Source organism: Macrosteles quadrilineatus, unplaced genomic scaffold (genome assembly GCF_028750875.1).
Source record: "Macrosteles quadrilineatus isolate MER2022 unplaced genomic scaffold, UCM_ALF_1.0 Scaffold_7__1_contigs__length_78375512, whole genome shotgun sequence".
Lineage (NCBI taxonomy): Eukaryota > Metazoa > Arthropoda > Insecta > Hemiptera > Cicadellidae > Macrosteles > Macrosteles quadrilineatus.
Window position 1 is genome coordinate 23,882,508 of NW_026542600.1, and position 18,018 is coordinate 23,900,525.

Below are 18,018 nucleotides of genomic sequence, written 5' to 3' on the forward strand. Positions count from 1 at the left end.
ATTTATTAGGTACTTTAAAACCCCTACTTACAGGTATGGGTAATTTTATATAATTATGCATTATTGAACGACTTACATGTAATTACTGCAATATAAATTTACAGCATATAATTAATATACTAATGAACATACTCACCTTCATTTGTTTTCGATTATTTTACAAGCCAAACGCAAAAAAAAAATTTAACATGTAATAATTGATGGGCACGTTAATTAATCATATACAGAATTATTAATTATTTAGAAACCAAATGACCGAATGTATAACGAATCTATATAGTTGTAAATTTAGATTAAATTAACTAATATCCTTAACTGTAAATATCGTAAAAACACATTTTTGTAATTTTCCGAGTTTCATTTTGGTAATGAAACTCATAATAAAAGGTCTACCTGGTTGGAATATTAGTTCACAGGTTGTAATGATAAAAATGGATTGCACGTTTGTCCTCCTCCCCTTCCATCGCCGCCAAAACGTGCACATCAAAGGCTCCAACGATGGTGAGCTTGCTTCAAACCAGGTTTAAATTCTCTCTTTAAATTTTAGATAAAAAAAATTGATATAGCTTTTAGCCTGGACATTGATCTCTTAATTATTCTAATAACCACTTTGTTATGTAGACAATTTATGGAATCCCTTTTAAAATGTATAATTTACTTTACTTGTAACACTAGAACCCCTTAATGGTGTTGAGGAATATATGTATGGTTCTTGGCTGGGTAAGGTTTTAACTATGATTTTCTCAGCGTTTGAGAACTATTTCAGTAAGAATAGCTCATATTGTGATTGAACTAATATTGTCTTGGACTAATGAGAACAAAAATTAGCATAACCCGGTACCCTTTATTAATTATAATTTGTAATCATGGTAAATACCTTTAAAGTAGTTTATAGTACAGCGTAAGAATATGTTACAATTATCTACTGATTTTCTGGCTTTATCTTAAACCATTTGTAGTAGTAGATTTGGTTCTAAATCAGTAAATGAGTTTTTTTTTTCAAGTAATGTAACCATATATTGACTTATTATATCACAATATTATGCTATATTTATTTATCTTATAAATCCTTATAAAATCACATATTAGTGGACTTTATCATATGATTACAAACAGGAATCTAATGAGAATGAATATACAAATATAATCCTCATAAAAATAGGGTAAGTCAACGATTCTTTCTTTTACAGGTACATACTTCATTTTGTACGACTTTATTGACTATTTTGAGAAGGATGGGCCAAGTTTCCTACAAAGAGACAAGTTTCTTGACATAATCAACACGATATTCAAGAACTTCTCCAGGCTCGAGCGGGACGCTATTATATTCCAGGTTGGTAAAAAAATTTCATTCTGAAAAAAATGTCCACATTTACTAAGCAATAAATGTAATTTTACTCAAATAAGAAATTTATATGAATGCATAACACATATACAATGAACGTATACAAATGTACGTTGAATGTGTACGTTGTGAATGTACGTGTATGTGAATAACTATAACATAGTATACTATAACTAAAACAGTACGGAAGAAATATATTGTATGCCCAACTTTTTAGGTACTCATTTTTACTCGGGTGCGCTGTATTTTTGTATTTATAAAACGTTTTTAAGACCTCATCACAATATACTAATGAAATGTTTTCATAACTAAATATGAATCATAACCAATAATTAGTAGTTCCCAAGACTGCTAAAATATCATATGTTATTAGCTTTTCGAAAAGCTGGAACACCAGAGCCTGTTACACTATACCAGTATTTTTTTTACAATTTATTGGATGACAGTTTAAAGGTTTATTACGGACATTTTCCATCACAATGGTAAAAAAAAACAATACACAAGGTTTCAGGACCTGGAATTTTATCCTGTCCTCAGGCGAAAAATCATATCCAACACATTACAACTAACAATACACAAAAGCCCACCTAAGTTATATATGCACTGTATAGCAGTCAATTCATGATACAACATGCAAAATACAACCAATCACTAAACACTATAAAAAACACTAAAACACTATAGTCTATATAAGATGTAGTGTAAATAGCTCACACAATGGAACACTAATCGCTCAGTTAGTGTAAAGGTAGGGCAGTGTACTCTGTACGTAACCTATGTCACCTCCTTGCAGTACACAGACTGGGAGCACGCCAACGATGGTTACCTCAACCAGAAGATGATTGGCGATGTTGTTGGGGACTACTTCTTCATTTGTCCGACTAACTTGTTCGCCCAGGCTTTCGCAGATCATGGGCTCAAAGTGTACTACTACTTTTTTACTCAGGTATTTATAAACTATTTGCCCATTCGAAGCATATGTATATGCAATTAATTAAGGGATTGTTTAAGCTAAATTTATGAATGGTAAATCTCAATTAATATATTTTTTTGAATATTTTTAGACATATCTCAGATTGTCTAATTTCAACTTAAATATTTTCATTAACAAGTAATATTTAATGCCTGTTTAAAAACATTAGTTTTAACTAGTCCTTAGGTTTGCTTCAATAGGAAAGGGAGAAGGAAAAATAATGTTTTATATACATTAATAGTGTAGGATGAAATAAATCAATTTGCCAAATTTGATCAAAATATATACATAGACAAGCCAACTACTACAGTTTTCTTTTTCTCCATAAGAATAAAATGGGGATTTTTAAAGGGAATTTTTAATGTACAGTTTCATCTGAATTATCTCTGTAATCTTTAGTTCCGCAAACATGCTTCAATATACTAAAATTTTGTTTGTTTTAAGCTCTTCACGATGGTTTTAATGAAGTTTGGGCATTTCCATGTTTCAAGGTTAAAGATTTGAAAGCCCCAATTTTCGAAAGAAAACTTCAAAACCCCATAACACTCCATTCCCATTATCCGATCTTGCTGGTTCGCGAGCTAAGTTTATTCAGCCTACACTTATATGAAAAATGTCATCAAAATTGGAACAAAATTACGCTCGTGTTCGTGTTCATAGACATAGTACATAGTTGTGCTACAAACATGTTCATTAATACAAATCGCTACAATATTCAGTAAAAACATCTAACGTCTATAAATTTATTTTTCATAAAGCTATAAACCAAAATAATGCTTGATCATGGATTTTTTATCATTATTTTTTTTATTTTTTAGAAAGTACATAATACGTAATACAGCAAATACCATAACTAATTTTTCACATTTTTTAATGTTTATATGAAATATCTTATGATATAGTTACAACGAATTTGACAATATGAAAAGTTTGGGTCGACAAAGGAAGAAACATCTTCAGGAGGCTTATGATGCGGGATTTATTCTTAGATATATGTCAACTCGGATTTGGAGGAAGTATGTTTGCAATATGTGTGCCCTCTTTTCTTTCAGTGATATAATTATCCATCTCGAGTTTCATCTCGTAATTCGTAAGAGGTGTTTTGATCCCTCGTGTATTTCAATTTTGTCCTCAATATAAAATAAGGCTTGAACGTTATTTTTTTTCTTCAAGATCGTATTTGTATACAAATCTATACGATAAATCTGAGCAAAATTGTTGGTAAAATTTCACTTAATTTTTAGGTTGCTTTATCTTGGATGGAATGGAAAATTAAACAGGATCAACAATAATTATTTTCATATATCAAAAACATTTCTATTTTTATAAATAGTAATATTAATAAAAGATTATGTCCACGCAAAAAATATTTCTATTGACGAACATTTTACTCTATAAAACTGTTACAAACCCCTTAAACATGTAATACTTGTAGATAATACCAGATACAACAAATACTGCAGTTCTATAAATGCGTGTAATGTAGGTTTACTGTATAGTACACTTAGACTCACATGTTACTGAAATGATTAAGTTCAATTTTATTAATATTTTTGTATTAGCCAAGTATGAATGAAACCATGATGTACTTCACTGGAAATATGTGATTTAAACCTACGTGAAATGGTAATTTCTTAATAAAGAGTACAATATGGTATAAAGAACACGTATTATATTCCATAATTTTTTAAGGTTAGTTTATTTGATGGCATTTATTAATAATTTTAATTTTAGATAATTAATTATTTATAATTTTTTATTAATTAAAACTTGCAAAGAATAAAAACTATACAGTGATTGAAAGAATGGCACATAAGTAAATGACAAGTATATCACAAAAGGTTCCTATCAGCGAGTTAGCACTTTTAGATCGAAGCCATTATATTTAGTCTGTTATTTGTTTGGATATTTTCGCGCACACCTTTGACGAAATCCATGATGATTTTAAAATATCGTATAGTTCAAGGCGGTAAGACGAATTCATGATAAGTCACTTATTTGCTATTTTTTTCTCTTGTGATAAAATAAGAGTTACACAGCTTATTTTTATCAGTAATGGAAGCCTTGATATGAGGCTTAAGTTTGTGACGGCACTGTACTCTATGTAAAAGTATTAGTGACCCACATAATGTTTTTTTTTTATAATGAGATACGCATACTGTTCAAAATTTGTGTCGTATTGTTTCTAATCCTTTTCGTATAGTTTAAACATATATGATTTTGTTGGAAAACCATAGGAATGAAAAAAGAAAATTTAAAGTTAGCTCAGATAACCTTGTTAAAAAAATTAAAACCCACCCTCAACGGGCATCCTCAAAATAAATGTGTGTTTTTAGTTTTTGCTAAATCGGGTAAGTTACACTGGAAACCTTTGTGATTCACACATTTTCATATTAATTTTAATAATTTCTTTACATTAACCTTCCACGGTATTAGAGCATTTTCCTATTGGGAAGAAGCTCTACCGTAGGTGGCACGGAAAGCTCTACACCTAGGGCCGATTTACTTGTCCATTATGATGTCCCCAAAAACACATTTAGTTCAAAATAAATATACATATATTAATATACCGGGTGCTTCAAAAATCAGTTTAATGAGTAAGTGTATTCGTTTGAAGCAGATGATAAATCAAATTTATGTATATTATAATTTTATTGAAACTGAATTTACACTACACATAGGTTGTAAACTTAAAAGAATTGTTCAAAATGCTTACCACTAACTTCAATGCATTTTTCACAGTGTTTTTTTACACTTACAAAAATCTATTCTCGTGGATTTTTATTGTCGTTTAAGGTTTCAAATTCTCTTGTGAATTGATCGGCCTCCAAGGTCCTGTGATCTTACACCGTTAAACCTTTCTGTTTTGAGGGATCATTTAAAATAAAGTTTTTGCCGAACGGCAAAGATGTTCTGCAGTTTAGAGCAGCCATAGCAAGAAAATTTGAAGCGTATCTTCTTAAATAATCAAGTGTAAAAACACCGTGAAAAATGTATTAAAGTTAGTGGAAAGCATTTTAAGCTATTCTTTTAAGTTTACAACCTATATGTAGTGTAAATTCAGTTTCAATAAAATTATAATATAAATAAAATTGATTTATTATTTGCTTCAAACAAATACACTTAATCGGTAAACAGTTTTTTGAAACACCCCGTATATAATATACAGGTTTTCCGGCAAGTAAAGAGCCAAACTCCAGGAAATGTAAATATGGGTCGAAATAAATATTTAGTGTAATTTACTTTTTTCGGTAGTCTAAAGGTGTCAACATTTAAAGTTCTTCATTACGCCTTTCATGTGAATAATTCAATATTTTAATATCGCAGCAATTTAAAGCTTTATAATTTATATTACTGTTGTTGTGCATTAACGTACCCATTTGATTCAACGTATTTAGAAGGTTGAGTGACAATTTTTACAGTGGCGTTTCCTATTAGTCCTACTGCCGCCGTGCATAAAAACCCTCATTTAAGTCAATAAAACTTGAAACGCCCGACCACTGCACCGTGAGTTAAAATCGGCTTTAGCCTACGGATGTCTGTGTCTGTAGTATAATTTATCTCTTGGTATTGGTATTACAAACTGTAGTGTTATTTTAACCAAAATTGGAGACCTTGGCGTACTTAAATGTGCATTTTATAACTTTATGAATCAATTAAAAACGCATGATCATGTAATCGTTCAAATTTTAACTCAACCCCTTTTATTATCTAAATGTTAAAACATGACCTAATATGCGTACTTTTAAACACAGCCTTTGGCACATAACTACATAATCATAGTATATTATGTGTGTTGAAATTTTGTGTTTCCATAATGCAGGATAGAGCTTTATCAACTAACAGTATTTACTAATATTTTAAAACCAAACTAACAAACTCTACACGTAGAGCCATTTTAAAATATCCAGTTTATACACAGTGTAGTAACTGTGTGTTTGGTACAATTACAAAGAATATTAGACAAATATTTGTAGTTTTTATATATGCACAATGATATTTACATATAAACGTTAGGATATGTAAACAAGTATTTTATTCGTACTACATTTAAAAAAGATTCCATTACCAACCTAAAATTTACTTACAAATTATAGGCTATTAGTAGGTATTATATTTTCAACTAAAATCGACGTTTAATACAAATCTATTTATTACAAATCTATTTTCATGCAATCCAAAAATATTATGTAACTATGTGTGTCATATTACAAAATTAAGGACCTATATTCACAGGAAGTAGTACTTGTAGTGAGTAGAAATATATATACTGAAAACCCATACTTACGATCTTTCAGAGAGAATTTATATCGATCTCACTGATAAAATAATACTAAGGAACAAATATGGACAGATGTGTGACCAACGGGCTTGAAGCTGGGCTTAGGGGGACCTTAGAAGAGATTTATGACGTTCTTTACCTTCCCATGGCACCTTTGACTTAGCACTGGAAACTGCAACCCCCTCTATTTACTACTTACTTGATCACAGTTTATTTGTTCCCTTTTCTTAAGACATAGCAAACGTGGAGTAACATGAGTGTTGGACACTAAAACTATTCAAGTAAAGTGGTGACAAAATTGTCGATAAAACAAGAGGTATTTTCGTCGGTTGAAATTGTACAAAGAGAAAATACATTACATGTCGTTAGATAGGTACAGTGAACAATGGATGAAAAGATCATTTTACTGATATTGTCAAACAATCATAAATGTCTTATAGTTTCCTACCTCTCTGTAGTTTGAGATATAGTGTATGACGATGTCACTCTAACATGCGCTGGTTCAGGTGGTTGGAAATTGTATTTAGTTTAAGTATTAAAAGTTAAATATTTTAAAATTTTGGAACTTACTTGCATCTATGATTCATGTTATATACGTTACCGGCAAAGCATTTAATTGAGGTTTCTATTGAATGACTGGGAATCCTATAGAATGCACGTAGAAACTACAGGTAAAGTATAAAATACGCCACTGTACTTGTTCTTGGGACTTTTGTTGCCCTCAACAATACTGACAATGTAAAAATGTAGAAAACACTGTTATGCCCTATGTATTTGAATAAATAAAATATAACAATGAGAGTAAAAGTTAAAAACAACATCTAAAAATACAACCGAGAAAAATGAACATTAACCCTGACCAAAAGTAATTTTATAGTTGCTATCGCAGCCACTTTTTGAGTTCCCATGCCGAATGTTAATAAGGGAAAGATTAATTTAAGAAATATGTTTCTATAACGGATATCACAGTTAATGGGGTTTATAAACTTGGCAATAAATAAAGAGACTTTAAACAGTTATAGTTAAACAGTAAAGATCATAATTTTCCATATGCAAGGAAAACCTTACAGGAACTAAACATATTTTTGAAGAAGAAACCGAACTTCGTACTGGCGCAACAGCTCAGCCTTCAGGATCTGGCTTAGGCAAAAAAAATCACCTATCAATTAAATGTCAAAGTAAAATACTACCTATTGTAAAAAAATAATAAAATAGACAGTGTGATTCGCAGTGCACACAGCACTCTTCCTACTGTGACAAGTAGAAGTTCCAAACTTAATTGTACAATTTATGTTACCAATTTGTTGTAACAAACACCTACTGTACCCAAATGTTTAATGTTGTAGAGTAAACAAATTTTGAGAACAAATCTCTTATTTCATAAGTTTCCGGACACAATTGTGGGTATTCTGCTTAAGAATTATCCCAATGACCATTCAAAGTTTGCAAGTGTCTATTAATATTATTCGATTTCATACTTTGCCTAAGGATTCTAGGCAAAGAATGTCTAGTAATTCTATATAGTACCTATATTATATATTTTGCCAAGACACATACAAACTAAATTATAGCTGCAAGTTAAGTAGCAATATTTCATAGAGTTTACAATTGTAAACTTGTAACTAAATAAAACTTTCTAAATAAATATTAGTGATTTAAAAATATCTAATTTGGAAAAGTAATTGGATTGCTTTTGAATTCTCTGATGAACAATAAAATATACCGGTGGTGTGTGCCACGACTCATAATTAATGGATAGCCTAAGGCTGTAATCCTGAACAGTATGCCAGATTTATATTATTATATTGTATATTGTAATAAAACTACTATATTACTGCTTTTGTTATGCATACAAAGTGGTCTACAAATTGTAAATTGTAATTTGCCCCTTCTTGTAACTCTTTTTCTTTTTTTTTTGCTAAAAAGATTATTTGAAAGCAGTATATCATAACATAAATTTTATAATAGATTTTCCTTTATTAGAAGTATTCTGTATTGAAGTATTGTTGTCTCATTAACTTTCCATACTACCGATTAGAATAAGGTCGTCCACCAAAATGTATCTTTGTATTTGGTATCTTAGAGGTTAACACCCTTATTTTTCTAATTAACAATAAAAATGACAAATAAAACAATACAATTTTAATTTAAATGCGTATATAGTAGGCCTAATTATTTTATAAATTTTTGATGTTAATTTGAAATTTTTGTTAAATTGATAAAAGATATAGTACATTATATTACTTTAGAATTTATATTATTTACTGAGATATTCGAAGTTCCAAACAGGTGAAGTACCTAATACCTAATACTGTTAATTAGCTGTATAATTATTTATACATAATAATACAATTATTTTCTATATATTGCTTGCTACAATGTTGTTGATAGTATGGTAATTCTTACTACAAAGTAAACAGTAATTCTCTAAGAGAAGAATCTAAGTACTTTAGACAAGTAATATTCATATTTGGTGTAGTGATAAGTCTACATTTCCTTTTGTTATAAACCTGTTTAAAATCCAACATAATTTATTATCATTCCTATAACGACGGAACTGCATACCAAACCAAGTATTAGTAAAATGTTAAACAGTGCAAACATGTTATTAAATATGAATATTTATAATGTAAAAGCTACGTAACACTCCGACATACGCTTTGAAGTAGTTACCGTACCGGACGATTATAAAAATGCTAGAGTAAAAAACAGTATTACTATGGTATCATATAGGAGTTTGTAAATGATAAAATAAAAACCACAATATTTTTCTAATCGGTCTCTAAAATATTATTTAACAAATGAAATTAGGTTTGAAGCAAACATTTAGACATACACATTTTTTTCGGAATTTTTTTATCTAGACTAGTAAAAAACAAGTTGGACGAATGCACCATGAACACTCAGCTGAATGCTGTCCTAACGTAAATATAAGAGGGGCAAATAAAGACAAAATGGTCATCTAAGAGAGGCTAAGGGAGCGGCTTACATGGGCCATATTCGAGCCTTAGTAAGATTTATTTCACATTACGCCTTCAGGCTCGTCTTTACGCTCTGAGAAGAATTAATAGTGACAGCGCCAGAGGCATTAGATCAATGATAGATTTTTACTAAGATGTATCTAAATTCCGTTAGGCGTTTTTTCTTATTGCCACCGAAATAAGTTCTTTTAATTATAACGAGCTATGATTTATTAAAATAAAATGTCGAATATATTTCGTAATATCATCGAAAAACTATTTTAAATTATAGATTAAAAGCTAAACAGAAAGAAATTAGATAGGCCTATCCAAAATAAAAATAGCCACACTTCAAGTTAGGAATAAGATTTTTAGTAAAACAAAAAACAATAATGTGACCAACTTATTACATCGACCGTTTTTGTTTGATTCCACTTCGTAATTCAAACGAAAACCATCAATTGATTGAGTGGTGGATATCTTTAATTAGCAACATCAATAATCTTTTTCCGGTTTTATGGAGTTTGATACACATATTATTGCGTGTCTTATTTAATTATGCGTATGGTACTTTCCTTGAAATAAGGGTAACCTTAGCCTTTTATCAAGTCATAGGAGCATTGATGGTTCTGAAAAAGGTATAAGGTATACCTTTTTTCTGAATCACATTTTTTATATACAGTACTCATAGGAAAACAATCACAATAAGAAAAACTCTTGTATTTCATAACTCATACAAATTTTGGGACTGGATTACTATGTGTCCCTTCGTGAAATAGTTCCGAAACTTCCTAGTTTCCGCTAGGAAGAAGTAGACATAATTTAAGTTTGGGTTTGCAGAGAACGAGTACCAGCCTTTGGGGTGAGTGGATGGGTGTAATGCACGGTGACGAGATAGAGTACGTGTTTGGCCATCCTCTCAATATGTCTCTGCAATACAACGCCCGTGAGAGAGATCTCAGTCTACGCATCATGCAAGCCTACTCTAGGTTCGCTCTGACCGGGTAAGTAAACACTTAGTAGGCAGGACGATAGGCTCTATCCCCTAATGGACTTCAGGCTAGGCTTACAGGGTCTTGGCATTATCATTATAAAATCCATTGCTGATTGATGGGTTTTGAACCCGCACCTCGGAGACCCAAATACCGCCATCTACCAATAGGCCAAATCGAGGTAGGCCTACTGTATGTCGAACGATAAAAACATAGAGGTATTCAAATAAATCAACTGAAAATAATTATTAATGCCTTGAACGTTTCATCAATATTATCAACCATGAAATATAGATTTAAAGATCGTATCGTTCATAAACTCAGCTACTTTGTATTTTCACGCACATTTGCAACGGGGCTTTAATAGGTCCCCGGGACTGCATTCGGGTCTGTATAAAAGGTGTCCATGCATATGATAAAACGATTTTATCTCTTACAAGGCAGATTTTGAAACTGTAGTTTGGAAAGACAAAAACTCATGAAAACATTTAGTAAGACAGATCGTCTGGTATATTACTACCCTCCATGCTAGTAAGTTAATAAACCATGTAAACATCCTAGGATGATAATTCTTAAAGTCAGCTATAATTGCTTTATACAAATACAAATTAATTACTAAAGGGGCTGGGTCTATGTTACGTGGTTTTATTGCTAGTTGTAAGCATTATTTCGTAATTTACATGTTTTTCCGACAAAATATAATCAATATTTGTAGTCAAAAACTCTTGATTTACAACCTATCATACAACATTTACGTCATATATAGATTGAATATGCAAATTCACAATACATATTGATAGTGATACCATGATGTTTGTCCAACTTTATATTCTATGTGTGACTGCGTTCTCTTTAGGAAACCAGTATCAGATGACATAAACTGGCCGATATACTCCAGAGACCAGCCTCAGTACTACATCTTCAATGCTGAGAAAAGTGGCATAGGCAAGGGTCCTAGGGCAACTGCTTGCGCCTTCTGGAATGATTTTCTTCCCAGGCTCAAAGGACAGTCAGGTAAATAGGTACCTATATAATGGAGACGTGCCATGATCGTAACGTTTCAGTGGTTGATGATTCCTGAAACTGTTCTAGGGCTTAGGTCCTCTTCAGCTTAGGTAGTGAGACAGTAACATATTTAAACACGAGGTTTGAAGAATCCCTAGCTCTAAGACAAGTCAAACAAGCTTATTATGGAAACAGTGGTTAACCCGCGGGACACAGTGGACCTACAAAGTCTTATCTTGTTGAGTGATCACTGCGCATGTCATAATGCTTTTTTGCTGAAAAGGCAGACAAAATTAACAATCCTCTTAAAAAACAGACGAAAATTATACTTTTTACTGCTAAATTCCGTTCAAATATAGGCCTGGTTATTCGTATGGTACTAAATTATCCCACCAACAGCCAACGATAATTGATGAGTAATTATTATATCTTCCTTTATTAATGATGAACACATTTTCCCGAATGGTATACCTAGCCTGGATTTTGTAAGAAGGATAAGTGTAGAAAGGTTTTTAGACTATTGTGCATATATAAAAATTGGGTGCACTCAATTTTACATTAAGTGGCAACGGTGTGGATATTTTAGGTTAGTGCTTATGATGATGAAAAAATTTAACTTTTTCCAAACACATTAAATACTACTAGCACAAATTGAAGTCCTCGTAAATCTCGTAAAAAGTTCACAACCTTTTTTTGGTTAATGTTACGTTGTTCATCAATATCAAAATTCAACTTTTGTAACAGCACACCGCTAAATAGTGGCGGACCTCCTTTTTAAAATACCCAAAAATGAGTTTAGTGATGTTTATTCCAGATGATGAACTAGTTTATGAGAAATCTAGTTGAACCCATCTTCAGTATGTAAAAGCCATGGATAGGGGCTGTCACTGACAATCGTCCGTAGTTCTGTAATGCATAGTCTGCAAATAGATCCACAGTGACAGGGTAATAGGTGTTTCCTGTTCTCACTTTCAGACCCAGAGTGCCTGGCTGATCTCCCAGAAGCGCAGACTAGCAGTCCCTGGGTGGACAAGGTCAAGGACAACTCTACATCAACGACGTACAAGTCGTCTGTCATCACCATGCTGGGGCTGCTGTTGCTGACAATATAAGAAGCCAGCTGTTTAACACCTGTTCCACAACACTAGCCTAGCGACTGCCGGCGGGCCAGGGCTTAGCCGCCGCCGACAATGCTACTAAATTCGTACTCGATAGCACTTTTGTACTGTTACGTTTTATTTCACTTTATTTTAGAATGCAAGGCCCAAAAGGACCGTGTAAAAATGTACTCGTATGATTTAGGCCTAATTAGAGTAACGACTTATTTTATCGAGACTTAGGAGAGATTACTGTTATAGTTACCGTACTGTTAAGTAAGGTGACGATTCAGTCGAAGCATATCATATACGAATATATATTATATAATATCGGTTTTTGTAAATAGTACTCTACTCGAAGTCGGGTAGAGATACGATACATATCGAATACATATCAAAAATGTAAATTATATTTGTATCGATTTAGAAGTATAAGTGCGTAGAAAAACGGATGTTCGGTTAGAACGAGACATCGGGTGAATTCTAGATCGGTCAAGTACTCTCGGAGGTCGGATTACAGCTTTCGTGTGCTTTGTTCAGGAGAGTGCGAAGGACGAAGTGACCTCGTGTCCGACTACATGCGTCATGCCATCATGCCAGCACATTACATGGCGCCCACATCCCTGTAAAGTTATCGCATATTTTAGGAACTTTTACAAGTACCTTTCTCCCAAGACCGCCATTTTATACGCATCTTATATACAGTAACTGACAACTGTACAATATTGTGAATAGATCGACTTGTTATATAGCCATATTTATATTATATATTTCTACGCTACTTTTATCTACGTAAGGTAATGAAACAAGGTATCTAGTAAAGTAGGGATCACTTCGGGACAATCTGACTGCGATTTTCGAGGCAGGCTGAACGTTAAATATTCGATGATACAGTTCACTGTTTAACTGTCGCGGGTTTACGGACCGACGGGGAGCGAAGACCAGAACGAGACCAGCCCCCTCAGCGTCGTCTTCCTCGTCGGGGCTAGCCTAACGACTTGCAGACTTACGATGGAAACATTTTCAGAGAGTTTCGATGCTTTGTGTTTGCGTAAACACGACTTTACTTTCCTCTGTAATCTTAAAAACAATCAGTGCGAACGTTAATTTTGACGTTTAATGTCTATTACAGTCGGTAATGGTAAATAGTAGTGGTGTTCATTTACGGAATTACAAATAAAAACAGTTCTTCTAAAGAGTCTTCATAACGTGGTCTGTAAAATTTCTTTGTAGTTGATTTTATGTATAAACTGTAAAAGAATCTTGATGGAAACTTGTACCCAAATGCTAAAAGTTTTTTATTATAATTTTTTTTTGTAATTGAAGACGAACTAGTAATAGTTGTCTACTGTAGAGTGAGTGAACGCCACCTTAGCCGCCCCACTCGCCATGTCGCACATGAGTGTTAGAGTTATAGTAGTGCTCAATATATGTACCTTCACACAAAGTGCGTCTGTTTAGTATAAGTCTAAGACCGGTTCACCCACAAATAGCTTTCACTTTGCGAATGTCCGGGGTACTGATAGCTTTAGGAACATGTCTTTGTAATAAGAGAGGACAAAATTTTAAATTCGAATGTTGTAATTTGTAAATATAAATGCGAAAAATCGTCGATAATTAGAGACTATCTTTAACTCATTAATCAGTTGTAACGAGTACATATCATTAGATTAGTTGTATGATTTAGGTTAGTAAATCAAAGGGAGTACGTTTTGATATATGGAAGTAAAATTTCTCGTCTAGTTACACTGAAAAAGTAACAATAGGGGTTATTTTTTATATTTCATTAATGTATGTATTATTGTTGCCATACTTTTCCTCGGCGTCAAATATATATATTTGTTTTTGTAATATTGTATATCAAAGAAATGTAGTTTTTATTCCCTTGTCACATTACATACTATATCAGTGCTGAAGACGAGAGCTTGTAGTAGTTTTATTTCAGAGATGTAAGTTTACTGTGCCTCATACCGATCACTTCGGTCGCAACGCTGATCTCAGACGCTTATGCGTCTACCTCGTACCATATCACGTTAGTAGAACTAATGCCTTCACCTTACCACTTAAACCAATCGCAGTATACTCGTACCTTCCGGTGTAGCCATTTCATTTACTTACGTCTCTGTGGTCTGATTTTATATTTGTATAATTTTTATTAATGTGAAGCACTACTGGAATTGCCTTTATAGATTACAAGTCCGCTTTTTACATCAAGAACATGATAATATCGTATTGTGGTTTTAAGAAAATATATTATGGTATCGTAAAATTTATGATTTACTCCGATTACTTTTTATTTTAAAAATAGTAAAAGCGATTAACGGAAGGGATTTTACAAATTCAAAAGTTATCTTTAAGTGATATGAAAATTTTATAATTAAGAAAGGCGTATTTGAAAGTACATTTAGTACTACTAGGCGTCCCAAAATATCATAAATCTTGGAAATGTTTATCTTTCAAACCCCGAGCGCGCTACAACGTGAGATTCGCCTTTCATACAGCAGTTCCTGGAGTGAACCACCGCTACGCCACTTGAACACAGAAATCGCTCAAGAGAGCATTTGTGGATGTAACTTGACACATATCAAACATAGGCCTAAAGCTTGTGTATAAGTGTTGTAAAAATGTACTGTTACGATGTCCCTTGTGTCGTATGTGTAATTCTAAGAAGTAGCTGCGACAGTGTCCACCAACTCTCTGTGGCCCTAGCCCCCAATCTGCAGTTGAAAAACAACTTCCATGTACAAGTAAACATACGCTTCTTAATCTAAGTGTACCAAAAGCAATTTGTTTTGAAACCACCCGAAATAAAGGTTTCGATTTCAACTAACGATTGAGGGCCAAAGATGTTGTCGCTTGCTTACTAGAGATATCTCCCAGATTTACAGTTAACCGAACTAAGTTGGAAAAAATCAACAGTAGTCATAGAAAATGTTGGAAAACAATTCAAATCAGTTGACTATTATTAAAACTTTTATAACCACTAAAAGACAAAATTATTTATATACTTGCAGCTCGAAATTTCACTTTATTATTTATTATATCTTAAAAATGAATGATAACCATGATTCAACCTTATTTTCAATTTTCCATTCCCAAAATCAGCTACAATAAAAAATAACCTACCCAATTTGTTTTATTATTTTTTTTTTTTTTTGCCAACGGATTTACACCAATTTTACAGTTTGATTGAGTTGTAAATTGCTCATTATGACTAGATAACCCATAATAATAATAATGAAAGGAATGTCAAATGTAACAATAATAAGAGTAAAGTATACATGAAAAACTTGGACAAAGAAAGAACTGAGTAATGATAAGCAAATACATAGTTGAATGAATAACGAAGATATGTATACAATAAATGGCACATGGACTAACCTAGAAAACAATAAACAATATAAATATTAACAATGAAATAACAATAAACAGATACATAAATATTTTTGTGAGAACAATAAATAATATTAAAAACAATGATAAATTATTATATTACACTAAAACGCGTATGATTACATAGAAATATATAAGGCAAAGTCACTGGGTTACGAATGTTAAGTCTTTGTAATAAAGTGTATAATAAAGTGTCTTTGGTTTAATAAATTTTACACATAAAACATTAATAATAATATTTTTAAACCAACCCTTATCCAAAGGAATCATAACTATACAAAAACATTAATAATTTATGTATTTTTCAAAATTCAAAGTAGCATTTTCTTTTACTAATAACTTTTTTCATACAAAATACTAATTTCTGTAAAGTCAATAGACCGTATTTTGGTCGTTTATTCCAACTTAGTGAGCTGATCTGGAACCTGGGAGAACTTGAGTCACGCCTTATCTACTAAGGGAGAACACCCTTCGGCTCAGGGGGTGTCTCTCCTTAGCCTACAAGCTTCTCTATGACGGAAACGTGTTAGTGGGTCCTCTCCATCCTTCCTGCAGTAGTGTGCAGCTTTTCTATTGTAAGCTCAGCCTATGTATATGTAGGATGTATCTATTTATAAAATGTGTCTAACGCACGCCATAGCTAATATTAGAGTAGATTTCAGTTTGTTAATCAGTGAGATCGTGATAGCACACAGCAGACTGGAACTGAACTAAAACATATCACATACACAGACTTTGAATATTTTACTGGCGTGTTTGCAACGCTGACTTTATCGAAGAACGCCAATTCTTCCCATTAAAAATGATGTATCGATATAATATTTTTATATTACTCTCTATAAATTAATGAAATGTTATCTTAAAAACTGATGTACTATAATACACGTTTGATACCTTGTATACCTACATTCCAGTTGTCTACTTTGAGGTAGTAGTTGTATGGGTAAATATGAGGAAGAAGGTAATTAACGGGAAAACATTGTCCCTAAAATAGTAAAATTTAACAGTAAATAAGTACAGTTTGTTATTTTAAAAGCCAACAGTCGAATACTACAAACGCAGTTTATTTCGACTCTGCTGTATTGCGATTAACGCGCGACTAAAGGAATAAAGTGTACGGGAACCGTGAGTTTCAGTTTGTTGGAAAAGATATATAAGTTACCCATTGTTAGTGATAAGAGAAATTTTATACTTTGAAAAACTATATATTATAGCAGGATTGGAGACTTGTGGGGAGATGTACAATGCAGCTATATAATAGTTTTTCACTTTTTTACCCAGCCTCTGGTTCAGGAAAGAATGCGGTTTGAACATTAAAATCCGTCTTGGTTCGATTTTAACAACCGTTTTAACAACTTATTGGGTTTTGTTATTAAAAATAGTGTTTATTCTATTACCTTACCACGATTAATGTTTGCTGGTCAAACTATAATCTGTACTCTATCGACGCTGCACGGTGCATTTCTCGCAAGCCTGCTGTTGTACTGCTTACCCGCTGTTCGGTGGATAGTCTGTTCATTTTATGTTTCTTGTTATGTATCACCTGACGTTGTATACACATATAGCCTCAATAAAAGAGGAATATGTCCAACTCTTGTTTTATTTGCAATCCTCCTCCAATAATGTATTGATAATGAAAACAGTGTTGAAGAAAAATTACAAAATATGTCCTGTGTATTATGAGTCGACTCATAAAAGGCACGCAGTATTGTAATTCTTTGGTAAAGGGTTACTTCAATTGGTCAATAAAAGAAAATACATTAAGACTACTTCAGACTACCTATATATGGTAATTTTTGAGTAGGCCTACAGATTATAGAATCTCATTTAATGAAAATATTCATCAAAACTATAACGATATATTTTTCTCTAAATCATACACAAAATTGTCCGTACTCTATTGACAAACAGTGTTAAGTGTATAAAGTGATTCTGAAATTGACTTCGTAAGTAGTAGTATTGCACGTGTCT

The 18,018-nt window shown here is 32.4% G+C and overlaps 1 protein-coding gene across 1 annotated transcript in view; it reads left to right on the forward strand.

Moving 5' to 3' along the window:
* The window catches only part of LOC128999153 (acetylcholinesterase-like), a 43,489-nt gene extending 25,879 nt beyond the window's left edge, over positions 1 to 17,610 (forward strand). Inside the window, exons 4-8 of the mRNA XM_054425525.1 lie at positions 1,191 to 1,333; positions 2,139 to 2,291; positions 10,401 to 10,564; positions 11,409 to 11,566; positions 12,533 to 17,610. Coding sequence (XP_054281500.1) covers positions 1,191 to 1,333; positions 2,139 to 2,291; positions 10,401 to 10,564; positions 11,409 to 11,566; positions 12,533 to 12,669 — 755 coding nt within the window. The 3' untranslated portion in view covers positions 12,670 to 17,610. The remainder of the gene's footprint in view (positions 1 to 1,190; positions 1,334 to 2,138; positions 2,292 to 10,400; positions 10,565 to 11,408; positions 11,567 to 12,532) is intronic.
* The last annotated feature ends 408 nt before the right edge of the window (positions 17,611 to 18,018 follow it).